At 42.5% G+C, this 24,123-nt stretch overlaps 4 protein-coding genes across 6 annotated transcripts in view; 2 read left to right on the top strand and 2 right to left on the bottom strand.

Moving 5' to 3' along the window:
* Nucleotides 1-5,138, top strand: part of dync1h1 (dynein, cytoplasmic 1, heavy chain 1) — a 34,490-nt gene extending 29,352 nt beyond the window's left edge. Inside the window, exons 66-78 of the mRNA XM_030082048.1 lie at nt 36-147; nt 245-305; nt 383-506; nt 635-748; nt 881-1,051; nt 1,345-1,562; nt 1,686-1,789; nt 2,847-3,055; nt 3,329-3,482; nt 3,706-3,848; nt 4,028-4,196; nt 4,447-4,571; nt 4,673-5,138. Coding sequence (XP_029937908.1) covers nt 36-147; nt 245-305; nt 383-506; nt 635-748; nt 881-1,051; nt 1,345-1,562; nt 1,686-1,789; nt 2,847-3,055; nt 3,329-3,482; nt 3,706-3,848; nt 4,028-4,196; nt 4,447-4,571; nt 4,673-4,801 — 1,833 coding nt within the window. The 3' untranslated portion in view covers nt 4,802-5,138. The remainder of the gene's footprint in view (nt 1-35; nt 148-244; nt 306-382; nt 507-634; nt 749-880; nt 1,052-1,344; nt 1,563-1,685; nt 1,790-2,846; nt 3,056-3,328; nt 3,483-3,705; nt 3,849-4,027; nt 4,197-4,446; nt 4,572-4,672) is intronic.
* A 591-nt stretch (nt 5,139-5,729) lies between these two features.
* LOC115380827 (uncharacterized) lies at nt 5,730-9,338 on the bottom strand. 2 transcript variants are annotated; one of them, XM_030082058.1, is made up of 5 exons: nt 9,043-9,338; nt 8,627-8,682; nt 8,436-8,507; nt 7,064-7,150; nt 5,730-6,953 (listed from the first exon to the last, which is right to left on the bottom strand). In XM_030082058.1, exons 1-5 carry the CDS (start codon nt 9,098-9,100, stop codon nt 6,318-6,320), a joined length of 909 nt encoding a protein of 302 aa, XP_029937918.1. In that variant the 5' UTR covers nt 9,101-9,338; the 3' UTR covers nt 5,730-6,317. The 2 variants fall into 2 exon arrangements, with proteins under 2 accessions (XP_029937918.1, XP_029937917.1); XM_030082057.1 differs by having other exon boundaries at nt 5,731-6,953; nt 8,436-8,510; nt 9,043-9,336.
* Nucleotides 9,339-10,030: 692 nt separating this feature from the next.
* wdr20a (WD repeat domain 20a) lies at nt 10,031-18,477 on the top strand. Its single transcript, XM_030082051.1, has 4 exons — nt 10,031-10,340; nt 12,054-12,236; nt 14,458-15,798; nt 16,709-18,477. The coding sequence occupies exons 1-4, from the start codon at nt 10,077-10,079 to the stop codon at nt 16,760-16,762; spliced, it is 1,842 nt and encodes a 613-aa protein (XP_029937911.1). The 5' UTR covers nt 10,031-10,076; the 3' UTR covers nt 16,763-18,477.
* A 421-nt stretch (nt 18,478-18,898) lies between these two features.
* mok (MOK protein kinase) lies at nt 18,899-24,069 on the bottom strand. 2 transcript variants are annotated; one of them, XM_030082052.1, is made up of 12 exons: nt 23,661-24,069; nt 22,800-22,914; nt 22,088-22,177; nt 21,915-21,985; nt 21,674-21,752; nt 21,532-21,580; nt 21,253-21,431; nt 20,891-20,992; nt 20,582-20,755; nt 20,301-20,460; nt 19,941-20,138; nt 18,899-19,612 (listed from the first exon to the last, which is right to left on the bottom strand). In XM_030082052.1, exons 1-12 carry the CDS (start codon nt 23,839-23,841, stop codon nt 19,535-19,537), a joined length of 1,476 nt encoding a protein of 491 aa, XP_029937912.1. In that variant the 5' UTR covers nt 23,842-24,069; the 3' UTR covers nt 18,899-19,534. The 2 variants fall into 2 exon arrangements, with proteins under 2 accessions (XP_029937912.1, XP_029937913.1); XM_030082053.1 differs by lacking the exon at nt 23,661-24,069 and adding an exon at nt 23,208-23,522.
* Nucleotides 24,070-24,123: the final 54 nt, after the last annotated feature.

Here is a 24,123-nt window from a genome sequence, read left to right as displayed (position 1 = left end):
AATCTCTTTCTAACATCCTCATTGCCTCTCTGTAGGTGAAGCCCAGCACTCCAGTGCTCATGTGCTCTGTGCCAGGCTATGATGCCAGTGGCCTGGTTAGAGATCTGGCTGCAGAGCAGAACAAACACATCACCTCCATCTCCATTGGTAAGGAAAACGCACACACAAAAATCAGATCTTACTGTTACCTAAGTAAAAAACACAGCAAGGATGTAATAAATCATTTTCATCCTGCTTTCCACAGGTTCTGCTGAGGGCTTCAATAAAGCTGACCGAGACATCAACACTGCTGTCAAGTCTGGCAGGTGGGTAATGGTGTTTTTGCATATTTGTGAGTATATAAGGTATGATCTGTTCTGTCCTGACTGTTGTTGTGCCCTAGGTGGGTGATGTTGGAGAACGTCCATCTGGCTCCCGGCTGGCTGATGCAGCTGGAGAAAAAGCTCCACTCTATGCAGCCACATGCCAGCTTCAGGCTCTTCCTCACAATGGAGATCAACCCCAAGGTAAATTGAATCACAGTTAGCAATTAATTTCTCACTCCTACTTGTAATGCTTGTTTTTTTCGTTTTGTTTTTTTTGTTATCTCTTTCACTCCTCAACTTTGAACTGAAGAATTTTGTGTTCTTGCCAGGTGCCAGTGAACTTGCTTCGCGCTGGTCGTATCTTTGTGTTTGAGCCTCCTCCTGGTGTCAAGGCCAACATGCTCAGGACCTTCAGCAGCATTCCTGTGGCTCGCATGTGCAAGGTGACTAAGATGGGCTTGCCCATACATGCCTTAACTCTCTTTTTTTTTTTTTTTATCATTTAGCATCATTGTTATCTGCATAAGTCCTTTAGGCTCGCTATCTGAATTGCTCTTTCTCCTCCTTTCCCGCAGTCTCCCAATGAGCGTGCACGTCTCTACTTCCTGCTGGCCTGGTTCCACGCTGTCATCCAGGAGCGTCTGCGCTACGCACCTCTGGGCTGGTCCAAGAAATATGAATTCGGAGAGTCTGACCTCCGTTCTGCCTGTGACACAGTTGACACCTGGCTGGATGACACTGCTAAGGTTTGAGAGAAACACATCCTTGTGACTCACAAATGCAGCACACATCTTGCTTACATTGACAAAAAATAAAAATAAATAAATAAATGTACTGGTCAGCATGAGAAGTCTTTCAGTCCAGTAGAATTTTCTACCTTAATAAAGTAAATGCTATCTTACGAAACTAAATATATAAAATATAAATTCCTTAAATCTGACAGTTTTGACATTACATTAAATGTTTAGACAGTGGAGATAACTTATTTACCTATACATTTTACCTCTATACACACACACACACATTCAAACACACACAGGGTCGTCAAAACATTGCACCAGACAAGATCCCCTGGGCTGCCCTGAAGACCCTGATGGCCCAGTCCATCTATGGCGGCCGCATTGACAATGAGTTTGACCAGCGGCTGCTCAACACCTTCCTGGAACGCATCTTCACCAAGGGCAGCTTCGACAGCGAGTTCAAACTGGCTCTCAAGGTGGACGGACACAAGGACATCAAGATGCCTGATGGCATTCGGTCAGTTAGACTCTCAAGTGTAATCTGTTGAAAGAAAGTGCACACACATTTTTGAAATTTGAAAAGATGTCGTCTTACTGATTGTCTAATGCAGGAAAGTTTTCTCCTAATTTTGTTTTCCAGACGTGAGGAATTCATGCACTGGGTGGAGCAGCTTCCTGACACCCAGACTCCCTCTTGGCTCGGGTTGCCAAGCAATGCCGAGAAGGTCTTGCTCACCACTCAGGGTATGGCTCAGTAACAGTCTTCCTCTACACACCACCGGGTTTTCTATAATAGTCACAGGACCGCAAAGCCTCCGGATTCTTCTTCCCATCTGTCATGTGGTGATCTTGTGATTCCATGGTCTGATAACCATGTGATGAGTTCTTCCAGTGTCTTAACTATTCTTGCTTTGACAGGGTGCATCAGTGCCACGAGTGAAGTGGTCAAGGCCATTTTGTGTTAGGCAGAATACTTTGTGTGTGCATTTGCCAGAGAAAATGTTCTTGAGTTAAAGTTTCTTCCATACATCCACCCGCTGCTGAATTCACCTCTCCTGCTTAGTTTACTGTGGTATGAGAAGTAGCACCTACTGTCAATCCTGAAGCTTACAGTTGTAGTCTTTAAAGGAGTTCTGCCCATAGGAGAAGTGTGTGTCCTCACCCTCCAGCAGCTGTATTTCACAGCCATCATGTCGCTTTGCTCTGATAATACCCTCCCCCAGATTTAATTTTTATACAGCCACACACTTCCCCACCCCTTAAGCTCCACCATCATTCCTCCTTCACTGTCCTACCAGATTGGTCTCCCCACCTCCTCCAAAGTCCCGCTGTTCAACCTCCCAAGAATCCACCCCATGTATGATCCTCCACACTTCCACTCTCCTTCATCACACAACTGCACATTCCCTCCCCTAAGTTTCTGTGTTAGTCCCTTCAGCCTCCATTGTTTGTGTTCCTTCCTGTTACAGATCCAATTTATTGTGATCTGGTTCATTTCATAACTTGGAAACAAATGCATGGTCTCCCTTGTTCATTTTGATGGAAATATGTTTTGATAGTCTTTTGCCTGAAGCCGTTACTGTCTGTGATCCTAGTCTGTGTGTTCCTGATGTATTTGTCTTATTGACAACTCCTTATTTTGATGAACAAAAATCCCTGTTAGCACATCCTTGAGGGTAAGCTATGTGTTTCTTTGTTCCCCAATTAATTTCTTATCCCACTACCTCCCACCACCGTCTTGTCTTCCGCCTCTCCCTCCCCTATCCTCCCGCTCGCTGGCTCCCTCCGCCGGGCTGCACAGGCACTGACATGATGGGTAAGATGCTGAAAATGCAGATGTTGGAGGATGAGGATGACCTTGCCTACGAGACAGAGAAGAAGCAGCGCACTTCATCCACATCTGACACCCAGCCGGCCTGGATGAGGACCCTCCACACCACTGCTTGCAACTGGCTGCAGCTCATCCCCCAAACTGTCAATCCACTAAAACGCACAGTGGAGAACATCAAGGTAATGGGAAACATAACATCTTAAATAGGGTGACCTCTCCACAAGTAAGCGACACATCTTTGGGTATCATCTGTTTGCCTTTTGTTATGTATACTTGTCAGACTAGGTAAATGCAAATGGGAATACAGATCTGAACCTTTAAGATCATTATACTCTTAATTCAATTGCTATTGATTCTGCATCTGCCTGGCTTCTATATTTGAATGAATGTGCTCCTCTCTCTCTCACACACACACACACACACACACACACTCACTCATGCACACACACCAGGACCCACTGTTCCGCTTCTTCGAGCGTGAGGTGAAGATGGGTGGCAAGATGCTGCAGGACATCCGCCAGGATCTCTCTGATGTGGTGCTGGTGTGTGAGGGCAAGAAGAAGCAGACCAATGACCTGCGCACACTCATCAATGACCTTGTTAAAGGTAAAACCTTCACTCTCGCAGGATTTTACGTTAGGCAGTTCTTCAATCTATATTAATGGGTTTTGCATGCTTTGTGTTTCAACTTGACTGGGGGAAAGTATAAGGAAAAAAATGCAAATTTTAACTTGGCATTGACTGAGTAGCCTTTTTAACATCAAGACTTATTTTTCACATACACTGTATATATCCTGAGTTATGCACCTGGTTCTCTCTTTGCCTCCAGGTATTCTCCCTCGCAGCTGGTGTCGCTACACAGTTCCAGCATCCATGACTGTGATCCAGTGGGTGGCGGACTTCAGTGAGCGAATCAAACAGCTGCAGCAGATCTCCCAAGCAGCTGCGAGTGGCGGTGCAAAGGAGCTGAAGGTACAGTTAACCCTTTGTGTATATTATCAGACAAGTATGATACCTCTTAGGTAATATGACAGTAACCTGAAATATGTATTCCAGTATTTTAGTGCAGTGATCAGTTTGTTTGTTTTTTATAGCTCATCAGTTTTGTTTTTGTTTCTCATTCCTTCTCTCTTATGTCCCCTCCTCTGCAGAACATCCATGTGTGCCTGGGCAGCTTGTTTGTGCCAGAGGCCTACATCACTGCCACTCGGCAGTATGTGGCCCAGGCGAACAGCTGGTCCTTGGAAGAGCTGTGTCTGGAGGTCACAGTCACCAACACCCAGGGTGCTGTGCTGGACGCCTGCAGCTTTGGCATCAAAGGTCAGACAATCAGCATGTTGCTGTTAGGACAGTGAGGTTGAATTTGGGATTAAAGTAGAGGTGCATGTAAAGTAGACAAACACATGGGGTCAAATATGTGTGACAGGAGGTACATATTTTTCTTGGTAATGTAAAGGCTTAATCCTATGTGTCATCTGTCATCCCATTTTAAGTTTACATGCCCTAATGTATTCCAGGTTTGAAGAATTTTGTGTTGACAGTTGTAATACAGTTTTTAATTTGTTTCCAGGTCTAAAGCTGCAGGGGGCTACCTGTGCCAACAACAAGCTGTCTCTGTCTGCCTCTATCTCCACCGAGCTGCCTCTCACTCAGCTCCACTGGTTCAAGCAGGGCAATGCTGAGAAGAGACACACGGTACGAAAAAATTACCATTTTATGCATATTCAGCACTTAAACTGCATATTTTGTCTAATTATAGGGAGACTTGAGCTTTGTCCTTTTTCTCCTCCCTGCAGGTGACTCTGCCTGTGTACCTGAACTTCACCAGGTCAGACCTCATCTTTACCGTGGACTTTGACATAGCTACCAAGGAAGATCCACACAACTTCTATGAGCGCGGAGTTGCTGTCCTGTGCACTGAGTAGATAAACCTCACCATTGCCGAAGACTGGACAAGCTGATTAAACCATACTTAATCACGTATAATCATCGCCTATTAACCACCACTTAAAAGTAGTTTGTAGCTTAATGCATTCCATTATAAAATGTAGTTGCGAACAATTGTCAAACCTTGCATGTAACCCATTTTTATTGATGTGAAGAAAAGTGTCTTGAAGGGTCTGAGGAATGTTGTCAGTTGGCTTGTGAACAGGAAACGAGATGTTGGAAAGGGGAGCTGTGAAAGTAAAGCTGTGTGTTTTAATGAAGGAACCTGTATGTTTTTAGTCGGAATAAAGTCTAGTTGGAATAGAAGGAACTACATTCATGGCTTCAGTGTGGTCTCTTTGCTTAGGTTGAAGTCCATGTTAGGCTTTCTTTGTCATATCCCTTTTGATAAACAAGTGGAAATTAGGTTGTTACCAGCTACATGCACACATTCAACAGAGAGAAGAAACTTGCCAGAGAAATGTCAAGTGACTTCCTGATGCCTGGACCAGGCATTTACAGGGGAAATAATAAAAAGATGGTTGTTACAGCAAGTTGTCTGCTAGGCTCAAACCCTTACCACCTTGATTTTCCTATTGCAATATTTAAATTGTGGCTCAGTCTACCTTGTGTGTGCCTGTGATCAGTTTGACCAGCATTTAGCTGTTTAAAAGAACATGGTCACCCACCAAGACATCATTGGGTTTGGCTTGGATGTCAGGATGACAGTGGCAGCTATCAAAGGATTGTTGTAGTTCCTTAACAGGTAAGCCACTCCTAAATAGGCTGTCCTACAACCATAGACATATTTAAAACTGCAAGGCTAGAAAATAACTACTAGCAAGGTCAAAGGTCACAGCACCCAAAAAACATATGACATATTTCTAGGATGTTTGTATGGTTATAAATGATAGAAGAATGTCAGGAAAAAGACAAGAATTAATAGACAGATTTTATTTTTATCCAAATCTGCATTTTTAACATTATCAGTTAATAATTTTTTCTGCCATCTGCTGTCTGGAGTGAAAGGCAGATACATTTTTTTCTTTTCTAAGTTCTGATGAAATAAATTGTGGTGGTGTAGCGTATGCTTCTGGGGTTTATTTATTTCCATCAACTGTGACATATTAACATAAATAATCATTCACCATCAAAAAAATCCAGACGAGGGGAACAGCGCCTTCATCCTTAACAACCAAAGTGATGAGTAAACAAAGTGCATTGCCCACACTGACAAATAATTACCATACAGTACCTCATTTCATCTGTGAATCATTCAGTGCATAATAATATGACTGCAGTTCAATAGTGCCGATGCATCACAACAGCAGTCCCAAGCATCCAGACTAGCTGGAGTGTTCAATTAGTATTTCAGAGAAGTGCAGATTTAGAGAGGGTGTTTTCCTCTCTCATCATTGTAGGGAGAGCTAAGACCTATGGGTGAACTTTAAATATTCACTGCTCCTGCTCTGAAAGGCTTTATAAATGCAGGCTCCATGTGTTGAGGATGTGGCTTTAATACACTTCAGAAGCAGAGTCCCCTCCCTCTTGCTCTTCCTCCATGTTGGTGACACACCGCCTCTTCTTTTGCCCCAACTCCATCACTTCTACTGTGGAGAGGCCCAGCTTCCTCTTGTACAGAGATCTAAGGTGACAAGGGCTATGGGATCGTTCAGAGGAGCTATCCAGCAGCTGGGATAGGTTCTCTCCTACAGGGGTAAGAGATCCAGGTGTGTGAGGTGTGGAGGATCTGGTAGTGTGTACTCCTGAATCATCGAGCTGTCCTTCCGGATCCACAGACTGGGCCTGAGTTTCTGAATCAACCAACATGTCCCCCACAGAAACTTTACAACCACCTCTGTCATGAGGGGAGGACACAGTGTCTAGCTCATGGGCCCACAGCTCAGACTCACTCCCAGATTTCATCTTAATGTCTGTAAGATGTTGATGCTCTGACACAGGATCTCTGACTCCATTTTTCCCCACTTCCCTGAGGGCGCTGGAGGCAGTGTGGTGAAGGATGAATCGCCTGCTCCGGCCGGAGAGCCGAGAGCCTCCTGCGGCCTGCTGCCTCAGTCGCCTGCTGGGGACGCCTGCAGCGACACCTGACTCATCAGAGTCCTCAGAGCTGCCATCGTAGGGGTCCAAAAACTGGAATCACAAGCACACATATGTGCATTAACACAAAAACACACAATTAGAGCAGGATTCTTGAGAAATCGAAATGGATGGATGTGGGTCGCAGAAAGGAGACTGCTTACCAGAGAATAACATGGATGCCGTCCCACCGGCTTGTGTGGCAACCTCCTTTGACAAGATCCACTTTCTGGTGTACTGCTCATACACCCCTATTCATAACAACCAGGATTTGGGTCAACTTTCTGTGAACAGGAACACTGATGTAGGATCACTGACCTGAGCAACTGACATCTTAAAGGCAGACTACACCGTTTGTTTTGATGTGGTAAAAAGTGATGAATGCCAATTAATTCTCAAAGAATATAACTTATAAATGCCTCATGAATGTAGCACAATTCATTTACCCCATCAGAACACAAAAATAAGAGTATGCCACTCCACTGTTTATGTTTTTGTGTACATTTGATATCAAAATGTTGGCTTGAAGAAGCATTTTGACTTGTTACATTAATGCCATGGGTTATGAGCTTCAGTGTCCACAGCTCAGACTATCAAACTGAGAGGTTTTATCCTTCCTCAGCCCTTTTCTTTATATCGGTAAACAAAGTGATGACACATTTGAAGATTCATAGTCTGCCTTTAAGTGACTTTTGGCCTTCAGTTTTCATTCAAGTATTCCCTTTACCTTAAATGAGCTGCATGAAATCACTTGAGGGAAAATCTTAGGTGGAAAGTGTTAAAAAAAAAAATTATTGCTGCATTTATGGACATTTAGGAGAACAATGAAGAAGATAAAACTCCATTTAATATTAAGAGCAGCAGCTACTGCACCACTACCATCTTAACAGAGCATATTAGAGCTGGTAACACTACTGAGGGAAGATCTTCACATCCCTCACCTCTCACCACACCAGCTCAAGTATATAATATAAAATTAAATAACACAGGGTAACATGCTTAAGTACATGACTTAGGTTAGGGAAGTAACTTAAGAATTTAGCTTAAGATGAATACTTAAGATGCTATATGCAAGCAGCCACAACTAACTGGTTTCAGATGTGTGCTCTCAGTATATTATCAAAGGCGTGACCCTGACATGCATTTGATCCTGACTGTCTAAGGCAGTGGGCCTTCACCCTCTCTGGCTATAAAGCTGTGAACAGTCAAATATGTTCATATGATAACAACTTGTCAAACCACACTCGGTTTAATCATCGTGAGGTAAAATCTCTTTTGGCTGGTCTCACTGAAACCTCAAGAGTCAAGAGTGTTTGAACACAGGAAGGTGTGTGTGTTCAGTTCGCATGTCTATGTGTGCTATGGTGCAACTAAGAAAATAGAGCAGCTATACCGATTTCCTGTTAGGGGGCATCTGAAATTTAACCACTGCCACTGAAAGAAGAGTTACAGTAAACTCCTCAGCATCTCTCCTCAGTGGTATACTCCTCTTTCACCAGTTTGTGTCCACGCTCATGTAAAAAACAAAATTAATACCATAGTGCTGGTGTCCGACCACCGTGGACTGATCTCTGACTCCGAGTCTGTGCTGGACTCCACTTTGCACATCTCCTGATGGAAAACAAGCGGTCACTCCATACTTGTACAAGTCACAGTGTGAAATTACATGTGCAACCTCAGATTTTTCAGATGGAAAATATGTGTGCAGACCCACGTTTTGACCTCACCATGTATTTTAAAGCAAGCTGGTCCACGTTGTTGGTAGCATGTCTGTAACTGTGACCTGTAAAGGACAAGAAATGCTGAGTTAGAGAAGGATGATGCAACTGACTGAGCACCTGAAAATGAAGCAGCTAACAGAAACCAAGAGCTGATGATTCATTTTTAAAGATGTATTGTAATCCTGTGACATTTTATAAGGATAAAACAGGTCAGAAAAACTTTACAATATGTTGCAAAAATACAAAACTAATTGCACAGGAGCTTAAAAGTAAAATAATAAGGTATATCAACTCTTTGTTGAGTGCCATTAGGTATCTTGTAATGTCATAGTGACTTTTTTTGGGGGTAAACTACCTAGATTAAGTTTTGGGATGATTTTTTTTAAGATGAAAAAATGATTTGCAAAAGAAAAAAATGGTACCTGGAAGTGAGTGCTGTCGTCTCCTCCTTGATGCCATGATATTTGGCGGGTAGAACATATTTTTTTAATCAATGCAAATTAAAAAATAGTGTCCATGTAGTGTTTGCAGAAACGCTGACAAATCATCAGAGCAACGCTGATTGCAGGGTAACAGGTGCATTTGATATAATGCAGCCAAGTGAGCCTCGCCTGCAGCCAAGAGGGCAATCGTGAAAAAAACCCCACAATTTCCCGCACAACAGGCAGCATTGACATGAGTTTCCCACCAAGTCACTGACTTGTTAGAAAATACAGCGTGAAGTCATCCACAATAAATAAAAATCAGACGTCCGGTCGTCACTTTCAAAATAAAACACTAGCGACTATTTATTGGACCGCTTTGAATTAATAGTGTCCCAAATTGGGAGAGGGGTGGGGGTACATATTTAAAGAGGTGTTTATGATAAATGTAAACATAACTGTAGTCACCACACCCTAATGTCCCACACAGACCACTCTCAAGTCAAGATGATGACAAAGTTAGGCTAAACCACAAAACCTGGGGAAAAAAAAAAAAAAAATCATACACGGATGCCTATATATATGCTACCATAAATAGAATAAATAGAATTAACGCAAATTCAAAATCTAGTCCGCCACCTGCATTTTTAAAAGGACTTTTAAGTACTTCCGGTCATTTTCTTATAATAAACGCGTATAGTCGGATATATATTTAGCTTAATACAAGGCGTGAATGTGAAACTATAACCACGGTGAAAGTAACAAATATAGGCTTATTTAAGCGTGAGAAAATTAACTCTAGTAAATGAAAATAAAACCAAAACAAAATACCCTCATGTCCTTTTCATTAGCATATTGGCAAACTGTGTTGTGTGTGTTATAAAGAATTCGCGTTAAAGTAAAAATTACTGTGTTTTATTGATATTATAGAGAGTACAGTTGAGTGAGTGAGCCACGCTGGTAGGGGATGACACGGGTGAACGGGAGAGTGCGCCCGCTCCCGTGCGTAAGATCCGGGCTCGGGGAAAGGATGAATGTTAATTTCAAAGATGGCGGCGGAGGGAGGAGGGAAGGAGATGAACGAAATTAAAACTCAGTTCACCACTCGGGAAGGTGTCTACAAACTCCTCACTCACTCCGAATACAGCCGTCCCAACAGGGTGCCTTTCAACTCGCAAGGCTCCAACCCCGTCAAAGTCTCCTTCGTGAACGTCAACGACCAGTCGGGCAACGGCGACAGGATCTGTTTCAATGTGGGCCGAGAGCTCTACTTCTACATCTACAAAGGCGTTAGAAAGGTATGCTAGCCCGCTAACGACAGCTAATGTCAGCGGGAAAAGCGTGAAGCCGCCGGTCAGATGACATGACTTTTTTGTCTGGGGAGCTGTCAAAGTACGGCCCTTGTGTTTGTTACGGGTACAAGTGTGTTAGACGCTTGACTTTGAAACCAACTGATACCCAGTTAGCTTGGAGATAGGAGCGAGTGTTAGCCGAGGAGCTAGCTAGCTAACGTAACTGTCCCGGCTAACGAGCCAGCCACTTCGAGGCCAGCAGCTCAATTCTGTCCACCGCAATAGTTTACCGGATTGCGGTGTTGGATAACTGTGTTTAAGTGGACAGCTTGGTTTGATTTTAAAGTTTCCTGGGGTGGAAGTAGTGCAGTCTGACAGTGACAGCCCTGGCCGCGGAGAGCACCTGTCGACGCCCTTTGATTGACAGGAAATCACAATGTGCCTGTCCGGTGTGTAGACTGTCGATTGACGACTTGCCTAGCTGCGGCTGTGGTCGCAGTAGTAAAGTTTGTGTATGGCGGAAAGGACAACTTGTGTGTTAGCTGGTTACGTTGGCAGGGTTGCTAACGCAGACCATGCCAGTGTTAGTTATGACAGATGAGAAAGTTGACAGAATCACGTCGCTGCATATTGAGGCAAGCCGTCTTTTGGCGAGAAGTTGCCATGACTTGTCATCACCGCGTACAACGCAGCTATACTTATTCTATGTGGATTTTTCGCCGCTAACCTTTTAAGTTTTTGTATTTCCTGAATAAATCATGGAGATTGTGGCCACTGTCGCATATTTTATTTGTTTAAGGTAAATTGGAGGTGTGGCAGGAAGTGTCTGCTTTTTTGCACGACCACGATTGTATGGCTGAAGGATAAGGTTGATTGCTAGTCTCAGTAGTCCGTGTGTGTGTCCATAGCCTCATTGCTCTCCAGTGTTTTACTCTGCACTGCTGCCATGGGTTTATTACCTATCTAACATTCTTGGAATAGGTCATTCACCATTAGCAGATCGAAAACTACACAGTATCATGTGTAGGCGTGAGGCCTGTGTGTTTGTTGGCTCTTGAATCAAACTGCATACTGTATATGCTATTGTCCGGCATTTGGGACTTGGCGCTGAGTGGAAACTCTGTAATGGTACAGCTAACGATACTGTTGGAACCACTGAGTCATCATTTTCCACTCAAAGTATTTTCCCCTGTAAGGAGGGTGTGAACTGTAGATCATTAACACATGGAACTGTTATTACCTCTGTTATCTTTATATCCTGGGTGTTATGTGTATGGTAGCACAATGCTGTTGCCCTAACACCAGAAACAGTCTGTACACTGTATGGTGGCAAGCCTAGACACCTCTGTTTAGAAGTCTTTTATGCTTAGAAGGGCTATACCTCTATCCTGCTGCTCTTCTTTAATTTCGGTCATTTATAGTCAGCTATTTGATAGGTTGGTATAATGTAGCTCTGTGAGCTTTGTGCAGCATTCTTCTGATGTCAGACTTATTGCTTGTATTCCTTGGTTTTAAAATACAATTTGAGACACCTCTGTCAAACTCTGGTGTTTTGTTGTTGCATTGTAATCACTGGCATGACTTAAAAAAATAGTCATCTGTTTCTTCTGAATTCAGTATTTTATGTTTTTGAGATGCAGTACACTGACACATGTTAAGGTTGCTGCCCTCCTGTTTGCAAACTTGCTGAACTGATGCGCACTCTTGCTCCCTCTGCAGGCTGCTGACCTGAGCAAGCCTATAGACAAGCGCATCTACAAGGGAACGCAGCCCACCTGCCATGACTTCAACCACCTCACAGCCACGGCAGAGAGCGTATCCTTGCTGGTGGGATTCTCAGCAGGGCAGGTACAGCTCATCGACCCTATCAAGAAAGAGACCAGCAAACTGTTTAATGAAGAGGTAAGTTTCAGAAAGACAGACTGGTTTTCCTAGAGTTCTGTGTACAGTGTTTCCATATGCTGCTGGGCAGAAAAGACACTGTTTCTTATTTCTCTGTAGCTGGCTGCTTTTTTATAGGCAGTATTTGTTTTAATTGTGAAAACTGTTTCCCCAAGCTGTATTGATGCAAAGAGCTATGTAATCACACATCAGGCGTCTGTACATCTTATCCTATTCAAATATATGGAGCCCTTTATTAAAACCACTTAGTGCTACAAACTGCTCACTTTTTCTTCTAACAGAGTGTGTATAACAGAAACTTGAATGTCCAGTAACATCTGACTTCTTAGTTAGATTTGAAAAAATTTACCAATATTCAGATAGAATGGGCTTGTGTGTAACTCAACACATTCAACACATTGGACTGACAATTTGAAAGGATCATTGATTAATCTGTTACCTCACAATGGTCTGTGGTTTATTGAAATTAAGTTGCATTTAAAGTGATTTGTCTACCTGATGCACACAAAGTAAAAGATTAGCTATTATACTGTGTTTCTGCTCCATCTTAGTGGAAGTTTATAGTAGGTTAACTCCACGGGCACTCGATTTTATGGGTTTTATAATTTTCTTCTCATCATAATTATAGTATAATATTGTTTGTATTAAAACCTATATTTTGCTGCTCAGCACTATTATGATTGATGTTTACAGTTGTTGAGCTAAACACATTGAAATTACTATTACAACTTATATTTTGAATGCTATCAAGGTGTCAGAATGTGTGAAAAGATACTGAAACAGAGCTTGTTCATCAGAGTGTTGCCCCCAGGTTAGTCTGGCTGGCTGCTTGATGTGCTTCTGCAAAACACTGGTAGCCTGTATCCATACTGGTGAAATCATTATACCCTCAGTTAAGAAAATGTTCGCACTGAGTAGACCTGAGTCCAATGTCTGTTTTCCATTATGTAAAAGTACATGTAAAGGTCAGACTAAAATGCAAATTTAGAGTCTTGTTTTCTTTGGTCTTGGACAGATGGAGAGCTCCAGATGATAGCATCACTATGTGCATCTATTTTTTTCAGTGTCTGCAGGCAAACTAAAGGCCTTAATTGGCACATTAGATCAGTTTAATGTGGATGTCAGCTTTGGCTCAAAACTTGTTTCATTTTTTAAGTGTCAGTACATGAAACAGATCACCAAAACACTGTTTACTAGCATCTATTGAACTGCAGGAGTGACCAGCTATCATCTTATATTTGACCTCCTGTGCTGATGCATCAAATCTCTCACATGCAGTATGCACAAGTGGTATCATAAGTTGAATATGAAGTCCACACAAAATGACTGTTTTGACCTTTTAAAGTGTTATTTAGTGCCATATAAAAATACAGCAATGCGGGTCATATTATCAGTATCTGAGCACTTATGTGCCAGTATACCTTTTTGCTATCACAAATTAAATTGAGCAGCCATTTCTTGATGGAAATGCATTGATGCATTTACATCAAGAAATGGCAGTTGTCATTAGGTATGTTATTTGGTTTAAAAATAAATGAATAAATAAATAAATAATAGATAAGAAAAAACTCCAACACATGCAGATGTCCACAAACTCTTCATCTTGTTCCACTACCTTGTTAACTGCAGAATTGCTCTTCCTATCTGTCTAGAGCTTTTTAATTAGAAATCAATAATTTCCTCTCAATAAATTACCAGAACAGCCTTTTCACTATGTGAAGCAATTTGCTTAAAATCTGCTGACTTTTATGGTGATGCACTTTTAGTATACCTGGTGCTGAACCAATCCATTTTTTGCACTGAGCTGCATAAATGTAGATCACATGGTTGGGGTCACAGGAGAAATATTATTGTGAAATAATCCGTTTTTACTGTGAGAGATTGAACATGTTACTACATGACAACCATGTTTGGCACGAGTAGTTGATGTTTTAATCTTTTAGTTTTCTTGTGTTATTATGACATTCTAAATCTCTACACTTAGTATTATCTTATTTGTTAGGCTATTCCATTAGTTTGCCCCAAAAAAGAAGTAATACCCCGACTGGTTCATAAGTCAGTATTTTGACATTGTTAGTGAGGTGAACTGCTAAGAATTTCAAAACATTCATAACATCTATTTCCTGATTGTACTGCTTAACACTGTTTTTCCTCCCTCCCTCTCCCTGCCTCCCTCCCTGTCTGCCCCTCACATTCCACCACCCTCCCTCTCTCCTCCCAGAGACTAATAGACAAGTCCAGAGTAACATGTGTGAAATGGGTGCCAGGGTCTGAGAGCCTGTTCCTGGTCTCTCATGCCAGTGGGAGCATGTATCTTTACAATGTGGAGCACACTTGTGGCACCACGGCACCACACTACCAGCTGCTCAAACAGGGAGAGAACTACTCTGTACACACCTGCAAGAGCAAGTCCACGCGGAACCCCCTTCTTAAATGGACAGTGGGCGAGGGGGCGCTGAACGAGTTTGCCTTCTCCCCTGATGGGAAGTTCTTAGCCTGTGTAAGCCAAGACGGCTTCCTACGGGTGTTCAACTTTGACGCTGTGGAGCTTCATGGCACCATGAAGAGCTACTTTGGAGGCTTGTTGTGTGTGTGCTGGAGCCCTGATGGGAAGTACATAGTTGCAGGTGGAGAGGACGATCTTGTGACTGTATGGTCGTTCTTGGACTGTCGCGTCATTGCCCGAGGTCATGGGCATAAATCATGGGTGAGTGTGGTGGCATTTGACCACTACACCACCAGCGTGGAAGAGAGCGACCCCATGGAGTTCAGTGGCAGCGATGAGGACTTTCAGGATCAGATGATCCATTTTGGACGAGACCGGGCCAACAGTACACAGTCTCGCCTCTCCAAGCGCAATTCCACAGACAGCCGGCCTGTTAGCGTTACGTACCGGTTTGGCTCAGTGGGCCAGGACACTCAATTGTGCCTATGGGACCTTACTGAGGACATTCTCTTCCCCCACCTCCCGCTTTCACGAACACGGACGCACACTAACGTGATGAATGCTACCAGCCCCCCTGCAGGTGCTACAATAATCACTAACACCCCTAGTAATGCTACTAATGGAAACAACAGTGGGGCCAATACCCCCGGTATGAACTCCCTCTCAACTACATTACCACGCTCCAACAGCCTACCCCATTCAGCCGGCACCACCACAACGGCAAACAATACCAACAAGGCTGGCAGTGGTGGTGGAATTGGCAGTGGTATTATGGACAGTGCCATCGCTACAGGTGTGAGTAAGTTCGCCACACTGTCACTCCACGACCGCAAGGAGCGCCACCATGAGAAGGACCACAAACGCAACCACAGCATGGGCCACATCAGCAGCAAGAGCAGTGACAAGCTCAACCTGCTGACCAAAACCAAAACAGACCCTGCTAAGACTCTGGGTACTCTGCTGTGCCCACGCATGGAGGATGTTCCCCTCCTTGAGCCCCTCATCTGTAAAAAGATAGCACACGAGAGACTGACTGTACTCATATTTTTAGAGGACTGTTTAGTGACTGCTTGTCAGGAGGGATTTATTTGCACATGGGCGAGGCCAGGCAAAGTGGTAAGTTCTTTCTAACATAGAAAATGTGGGGAATATGAAGCAAACATGTTCTGTTTGCTGTCTCTTTAGTTGTCACAAAATCAGTTGCTGGCTTGTAACTAAGCGACAAGATGTATCCCGAAACCTTACAATAAACAGTGGACATTTGGAATAGCATTTTTAGCTTTTATAGTTGGACTGTCAGAGTTTGAGGGGAAGTAACATGTTAAACTTTGTTTTATGTATATCTGCTTTCCAGCGCAACTTCTTAGGCCTAAATTTCAAAAATAATAAATGATAAGATACAATTTCTGATCAAGCAGTGCACTCTGTAAAGGAAGACTTTCTGTGTAGACCTCCGAGGGGAAAGAAGACATTAATCATGTAACTGTCAAGTGTATTCAGTGGCTCATCATAATCATCCCACAATGCATAGCAGCATAGCCCAGAATTCATCTACATACACCCATCTGTTACACATTTAGCTTTTACGCAAATGTCTTTGTATTTGCCAAATATTTGCAGTTTCTGTGCTGTATGCTTATAGCTTAACATGCATATTATGCAGCATTGTGTACTCCTCCATTGTCTGTGTTTGAGAGATTTCGCCTGAGCGAGGCACTCAGTGGTCTGTGTCTAGAGCTTACCTTGCACTTGGAGGACCAGTCAGTTCAGTGTGACCATTTATATCAATGGTCCAGTCCTGTATATTAGCAGTGCCTTGATCAAGCAGTGATCTCAAAGACAGTATTAGCCTTACACCATACACTCTCAGCATCCACCTTGACTGCTGTGCTTAGGCTTTCCATTAAATGCGGGGGAGCGGGACATGGGAGCAAGAGGCTAGAGGCTAACTTTTAATGAGCTGTTTGTTGCTTGATTCTGCTATGTGAACTTTCCCAATGCAATTCTCCTTGTTTTCCTTTTCCAGGGTTTATTGTCATCCCAAAACCAAGCCAGCTCTCCCAGTGGAACAGTAGTATAGCCACAATATTTCTGCTGCTAAAGAACCCTGCAACCCAGAGTCTGATGCTGCTCTTCACCCCGCAAGCATTGCAAGTTTTCCTTTTTTCTTTCACTCCCCCTCCCTGGTTTTGTTAATGGCTTTTCTATTATTTTCGTTTATCACTCACTTGACCTAGAGGAGAAATGGAGGAAGGAAGGGTGTGGTGCAATTTTGGACTACTGCGCTAATGTATTGTTTCTCTGGAATTTTAAAACGTTTTAGAATTTGTATCTTTCTTTCACATTCAAATCTCATCAGACTGTTTTTGTCCCCTCTGGAATTTAAGCTTGGCTTTGTTAGATGCAAACCAGTCAACTGAGGCTTGAGATTAAAGGGATAGTTCATTCTATTTTCATAATCGGTTAACCCTTTTCTTTTTTTTCTTTCTTTCTTTCTTTCTTACTTTTTTTTTTTTTTAAACCTGGTGAGCCGCGTCTCGGGGCTCAGGGTTACTTACTGAATTATGAATACTGGGTGAACTGTCCTTTTATTACCAAGTGCGTGAGCATCTGAAGAATTTGCATCCATCCACATTCACACACCACATTTGTCTTTCTTAAGTAGAATTTCCCCACCAACAACTTTGCACTGATTTTGTTAGTTATTTTGTTGTTTGTTTTATAACTACTATAATGGAACAAAAAAAGAGGGTTGAGGACTGCCTTGTTGCACTCGGCTTTAACATCCTCAGTCTTGAAATCTGAATCTATAAAGCTGGATGCTGCATAGTCTTTTTAAAGAAAAAAGTTTGCACTTAAATTAGTTTATTAGAAGAAAATGGCTTTACATTTTTGGGTGTGCTCAGAACTCACAGACGGCTAATACAGTAGGTGAAGGAAATGATAAAACTATTAAAACCTTTATCTATTGAGCATTTATTTTAATATTATTTCAGATTCAAATCTGCTCTGTATCATAATGTGTATATTGTAATTCAGTGATTTGATGGGGGCCTAAGCAAATGACCATTACTCCAGTGGAAGTTTTGTCATTGATAGTTATATTTCTAAAGCCTAAAGTATACATATTAATAATATTAAAATAATCTTGAATACACAGGTTTCTGTTTTTTTCTTTTTGGTCAAGGTTCACCCACATGTACTGTATTTGCATAATAGAGCTGTAAGCCCCCAGGCATAAAATTGCTTATTTAGTCAAACATGTTGATGTTGTACAAAAGGGGCTGTCAAGTGTGGAAGTCTATGAAGCTCAGGAAGTCTTGCAGACAACAGTTGAATCTCAAAAGACTCTCCTCAACTTGATACAGGCTTTTGATGCCTCAGTCTCAAAAAGGATTTTGAGAAAATTTGGAACTACATATCCTGCAGTCCACTCCCTACATGAATTTTGATGAAACACACAAAGAATTCAGATAAATAGCTTGAGATTGACCCAAGGAGTTGATATCTTGTCTACCAACTGTGACACTTTGTGACATCAAGCAACCTCCTACACACTTGAACCATGAAGCGGCAACCACCCAGGGCCTTTTCCATTTGACACTATTCAAGTTTTAATGTACTTTATTTTATTTTTCTTTTGTGATTACCAATCATTGTCGATGCCATGAAGAGTTCCGTGACCCTACACTAACTGGGAGACAGAAAGATGGTGAAGCAAATATATTTTTGATTAATGTGGATAACATTTTACATTTCACACTTTATTCTTCATTAAAAAAAATCATGAATTCATCTATTTGTTCTCTTAACATTTTTGTGTCAGGAGATTGTGCAGATATTCACTCAAAATGTTTTTTTGGAATAATTGTTAATATTGCAGGTTAATGAAGACATCATACAAATGAGAGTTGACACAGTTTTCACTCAGGATATCCCACACAATGAAGTGCAGATTGAATCACATCCATTTTAATGAGCTCATACAAAGCTCTGAATGAAATGGTGCTTTTGTAAGCCATGACGCCTCGAGTGAGGCAGTAGGAAATCTCACACTGGCCAAGCTACAGAATGGCATATGTCATGAAATGTAACACTATCATGTAAACCTGCTGTTTAAAAAAAAAAAAAAAAGTGTTTTACAATATTTACATTTTAATTTCCAAAGGCAATGTTGTGAATCAGGAAATGGGATAACGCTAAAGCACCTCATGTATTTTTTTTTTTTTTTTTTTTTTTTTTTTGCTGTTTATTTTTGTATATGAGGATATTTTCCTTAAAATGACAGTTTGTCATGAGTTTATTCACAGCTATGACCAAAAAGGCTTCATCACATGTCTGCACATATTTCCCAGGGAATTGAGGATATTCTTGACCTAAGGTTTATACTGTTTAATTCACTTGGTCAAGAGCGTTTCAGCTGTTAAAACATGGACATTCTTTTCTTATTGCTTAGCTTGTGTTCCAGGCTCAGTTCAAAGTGTGTTCCTAAACCTTTGTAAACATGAAACACCCAACTGTGTCAGGCAATATTGTGGTCCTATCTAAGATGCAAAATCTCAATCCAACATTTGATGGAATCCAATACTGTTTGCAAGGAGATTACATAGAATTTCATCTGCCATTACAAAGAGAGTTTATGTTGTGTTGTAGCAGTCAAAACTGCTAAATGACGCACTTTGTGGTCTTCACTGCCTTCTTTCTCAAACGTCATGTTTTGTAGTGCTACCCACAATTTAACAGCGGGCCTATCAAACCAACGTCTTCTCAAAATGTATATGTATTTATGTCAGTATAGGTCTCCAGTTCAGTATGTTGGAGTGTTTCTTTCTTTTTTTTTTTTTTGGCTCAGTCAGTAGCCTCCACGTTTCCTATCCAAAGGTGGCATGTAATAGGTCTTCAAAGCTGAGCGGTGTGACTCATCCCTGGGCTGTGAGGAGAGGAAACACAGTGTAAATGCCAAAACAAACCACCTATTAGTACAACTGTTTATTATAAAAAGCACTCCCATGGCACTTGTCCGGGACTGGGTAATTTTATGTGACATTAGAATTGCAGGTCTTTGTTTGCTTACCTATATTAAATTAACATTGCTCTTTTTTTCCTTTTGCATAGCATTGTCAGTATTTTTTTTCCTGCCCTCTCTGATTCTTAAACCTATCAAAGGAGCTTCACTTAATCAAGCTCCATGTTGCCCTTGGTAGACCTAACTCACAGATTGCCAAAACAACTCCTATACCTAGTGCTCATATGTTTACCTTGGCTAACCGGGGGTGGCACTTCTTGGATGTGATGGCCGGCAGTGTGCCGCGGTGAGTGATGGTAAGAGCGGGCAAAGTGGACACTGGGTAGGGGATCTGCGGTCCTGGTGCAACCATGTTGAGCTTGGGTAGCTCTGCTGCATAATGCGGTAAGTTTCGTCTCATCAGGGGCTCTGCTGTGTGCTTGATGTTGTGCTGAAAGGGAAGGAGTTTCGGGGATAAAAGCAATTCTGTTATAGTTTATGAAAAAATATGAAAACACAGGGTTTGGGCAGTTTTGTTTTTAACTGTGAATTAACTGTCTTCGCCATTACAAAGGTGTGAAAGAGTTAAATCTGATATACAGATTTTACGTACGCTCATTAAAGGTGTCTGCCTCGCATGTCGTCCCCTCACTTGTCTGCCATGTCTAACAGGGCGCCAGATTTGATCTAAGGAATTGCGTGTTCCACCCCCCTCTCCTCCATCCACAGTCCCAACAGTTCGCAGAAGGGTCTCTGCCCTCTTCTCTGCCAGCCTGGAGAAAGGAGGGAGATCATATTTCTGTCACAAAAACAGTGTCAGCTTAACTGCATGGCACTGATAACATGTTGTAAAATGCACATTTCTCATCCAGTAAGTATATTTTAAGATTCCACCTGATTTCCCTGAAGTACGTATGGTGCAGGGCTGCTTCTGCAGTGATGCGTTCATCAGGGTCATAGGCAAGCATCTGATAAAGCAGTGACAAGGCTGGAGCCGGGCAGTTAGGGATTAGCCTGGAGATACCACTGCCCCTCTTTGGGGGAAAGTCAAAACGCATTGCCCTCGACCTGCCAGACATTGAGACATCACAAGCTTTTTTTTTTGTTTGTTTGATTGTTTTTTTTTACTCATTCAGTGTTAATGTGCAGTGCTTCTAACTAGAATATGAAGTGCTGAACAGCATATTTGAGCAGAAACCTTACTGTTTGAACTTTTGAAGCAGACTTCTGTCAGGGGTGCCTAACACGTCATGGATCTTTGAGACCTGGTCCAGTTCATTGGTTCCAGGGAATAGAGGATTTAAGCTGAAATACACAGGGATATGATGTGTCTGTGACAACAAAGGCATCTCCATAGCATTTGTTTATGCCTCCTGCAGCAAATAAATATACTTGGGATATATTTTAATTGAAGAGAATATGGTCGTAATTAAGATTAAACTCATGAAATAACCATGGGGTCACCGTACAACTGTTTTCAAAGTCATGTCCTCTGATTTTACCCCAAAGTTTAGGTTCATTTATTTGCTGCAGCTCAGATGTTGTGACCTCCCCAGGACTGGTACCTGATGATCTCAAAGAAGACACAACCAGCGCTCCAGATGTCCATCTTTAAGCTGTAGTATCCATCAGTGAGGAGGCACTCCGGGGCTCTGTACCAGCGCGTGGAGATGTACTCTGTGTGCGGCGGCTTTGAGTAAACACTCCGGCATGAACCAAAGTCTCCAAGCTTCAGGACATCTTGCTACAAGTTGTTCATAATGAAATACCACTGTACTTAGTATAAGTCAAAACCAAGATGACAATTTTCTTATGAAGCAAGCTGTAATAGAGGTTTGTCTCACTTTGATCAGAATGTTTTCTGGCTTCACATCTCTGTGAAAGATCCCACATCTGTAGAAGAGAGGCAGGGATAGACACAACCTCAGCACATGCCATGTAGAATTTCATTTTCCCATTTCATGTCAACCCGTTTTCCATGACTACCTGTGCATATGTGCAAGTGACTTGCAGAGCTGGTACATGTAGAGCCTGACTGTAGTGTCAGGCAGTGGAGTTTGTCTTCCTGCAACGAGGAGAATACACAGTAATTATTACTTCACAGCAAGGCCACTTTGGATTTTTTATTTATTTACTTATTTATTTTTACACAATCATTCCCTGTTCATTAAGGCCCAGCCCTCCCATAAAACAATTCATAACAATTCTCTAACACTTGGAGACTCACCCTGTATGAACTCATAGATGTTCATCTCCATCAGCTCACAAATCAAGGACAAGGTGCCTGTCTCTTTGTCACTGAAACATCGAATTAGACAGGAGTTGACATGACAAATACCATATGAGGGATTACATGAACTTTACAGTGCGATGCAGAGTGAGCAACACTACAGTACTCACAAGATCAGTTCATGCAGCTGAATGATGTTGGTGTGCGGGCTGAGTCTCTTCATGGCCTGCACCTCCCGCAGGTTGTTGGCCTGTTCCAGACTTAATGACAGAGAGCAGATATTTAATAATTTATATTTAATATTTATAACCTTACTTACTCTGTGAACTGTTAAAATGTGCCTATGATGTTGTGCGATGAGGATGATGAGGAGAAACCACGGGTCTAACAAACAGGTCACAAGGGTGGTGCAATTTTACATGTTAACATATTAAAAAGTGTATCATCAGCTGTAAAAAAAAAAAAAAAAATCAGTGCATTGAGCATGACACCACCTGTTTGAAGCCCTGACATCTACCCCTCCACTGTGAGGGTCACAGGCAGAGTACACTGACATCTAATAGGATAGTTAAGGCTTGGGGTGTCAAGCTGCTCACTCAGGTTTCAAGGACCCATGGCTTCATACACAAAGGATGCAACTGTGGATATGAAGCCTGCACCGCTGATTACATGAGCACACTTAAACAAGAAGGCATGGCTTTGAAATAAATGATTTGATTTATTTGCACCAAACATAAAAATGAAAGGCAATTAATAATACCAGCACAATATCCTGTGTGTATATAAAACAGGGCAATTGTGAGGGAGAAAAAAACAAACAAACTGAAGGTATGGTGTTCTGTATGTATCATCCATAAGTGATAGAAAAGGCAAAGAAAATACCTGTTAATTGTCTGCTTCATCGTTTTACACGCATAGAACTTGCCATCTTTAAGGCTCTGGGTTTTCATCACTACTGAAAATGTACCTTCCCCAATTCTCTTGATTACTTTATAACCTGCACAACAAACAAAACTTGGGTTAGATTAAAGGTCAACACGGCCAGCTGGAGCGAAGCTGCAAGTTACCTTTGGAAGAAAAAAAAAATACGATTAATTTAATCATTACAGCGTGGCACGTAAAAAAATAAAATAACGGTTCATGTAACAGTTAAAGCTGGTTGTGAGCAGTAATCAACTGTTAAGTGAAGATGAGCTGAACAGCCAGTGATAAATCTGCCTCAGCGATGTGCGACCGCCCGTCTGACCTGTCATGCTCACACACCGAGCGGTTAGCTAGCGCTCAACTTACAATCCATTCTTCCAACTAGCCGCCGCATAAAAGTCGATTATCCGTGACATGTGTGTGTGGACAACACATCGCAGTGTTTTATACGGCAGATTTCCAAGTTGTTTCGGTTAGCACTGTGCTCGCAAAAAGCCGCTAAACGCGTCTGACGGGAGTAGCCCCGCTAACCTAGCCCGCTAGCAAGCCCTGTTAGCTGACCGTTGCCTTGGTAACCGAGCACGCCTCGCCCTCAACTCTGACCTGAGGAGGAAACTAGAAACTCGGGTTGATATCTGTGTCAGACCCGGCGTTATCACTGCCACATCTGCACGATCAAGACCAGCCCCAGCCTGGTGCACACCACTGTCAGTGGAAAAGGACTATTTCAGGAAAAACTGCGTGGTTAAGGCCCAGATATTTGGCGTGGTAACACAACAGAGCTTGGCGTGTTGAGAGGAAGATGAGGGAGCCTCCTACCTCTCTGACAAAGGTGCGTGCTGACCGCCAGCTCCGATGTCTTCCTGTTGGCCTGCGGATTGTTGTTCTGCATGTCCAGAACATGCCCTCTGTTACTCCACTCCGTGTCAGGTGTTTTACATGCATTTCGAATAGATGCTCTGTTTTTCACACCAATAAGCCAGTTTGAGTAGTGCATCATTATCTGACACTGCACACATTGAACAGCGAGCCTGTGGTGCGCCTGGTCCCCAAACAGCCCCGGTGCTCAGCGTCACCTGGCAGCATGCACACACACACATTTACACAATCATTGCACTATTGCATTACATTTCTGCGCATGTTTTCGCGTGTGCGCGTGACACGCACGTGCGTATGTGCACGCACGTGATTGCTCCGAAATTGGGTGAGAGCGCGCGCGCGTGTACGATGCCATGTGTCATGCGCTATTCGGTGGTGCGTGCACCCCCTAGTTGTTCTGATC

The sequence above is a fragment of the Myripristis murdjan genome, chromosome 22 (genome assembly GCF_902150065.1).
Source record: "Myripristis murdjan chromosome 22, fMyrMur1.1, whole genome shotgun sequence".
NCBI lineage: Eukaryota > Metazoa > Chordata > Actinopteri > Holocentriformes > Holocentridae > Myripristis > Myripristis murdjan.
The sequence above is the reverse complement of the archived record's forward strand: the minus strand, read 5'-3'. Positions and strand labels throughout refer to the sequence as shown.

Coding starts and splice junctions, on each gene's coding strand:
- LOC115380827 (XM_030082057.1), bottom strand. CDS start 9,100: ATGTTCTACCCGCCAAATATCATGGCATCAAGGAGGAGACGACAGCAC. Junction 8,511..8,626: donor AGCTTGCTTTAAAATACATG/GTGAGGTCAAAA, acceptor GTTTTCCATCAG/GAGATGTGCAAAGTGGAGTC. Junction 7,151..8,435: donor GGTCGGACACCAGCACTATG/GTATTAATTTTG, acceptor TGTTATGAATAG/GGGTGTATGAGCAGTACACC.
- mok (XM_030082052.1), bottom strand. CDS start 23,841: ATGATGCACTACTCAAACTGGCTTATTGGTGTGAAAAACAGAGCATCT. Junction 21,753..21,914: donor CATCTATGAGTTCATACAGG/GTGAGTCTCCAA, acceptor TCCTCGTTGCAG/GAAGACAAACTCCACTGCCT. Junction 20,993..21,252: donor GTCTTCTTTGAGATCATCAG/GTACCAGTCCTG, acceptor TGTGTATTTCAG/CTTAAATCCTCTATTCCCTG.
- wdr20a (XM_030082051.1), top strand. CDS start 10,077: ATGTTAATTTCAAAGATGGCGGCGGAGGGAGGAGGGAAGGAGATGAAC. Junction 12,237..14,457: donor GCAAACTGTTTAATGAAGAG/GTAAGTTTCAGA, acceptor CTCTCCTCCCAG/AGACTAATAGACAAGTCCAG. Junction 15,799..16,708: donor GGGCGAGGCCAGGCAAAGTG/GTAAGTTCTTTC, acceptor TTCCTTTTCCAG/GGTTTATTGTCATCCCAAAA.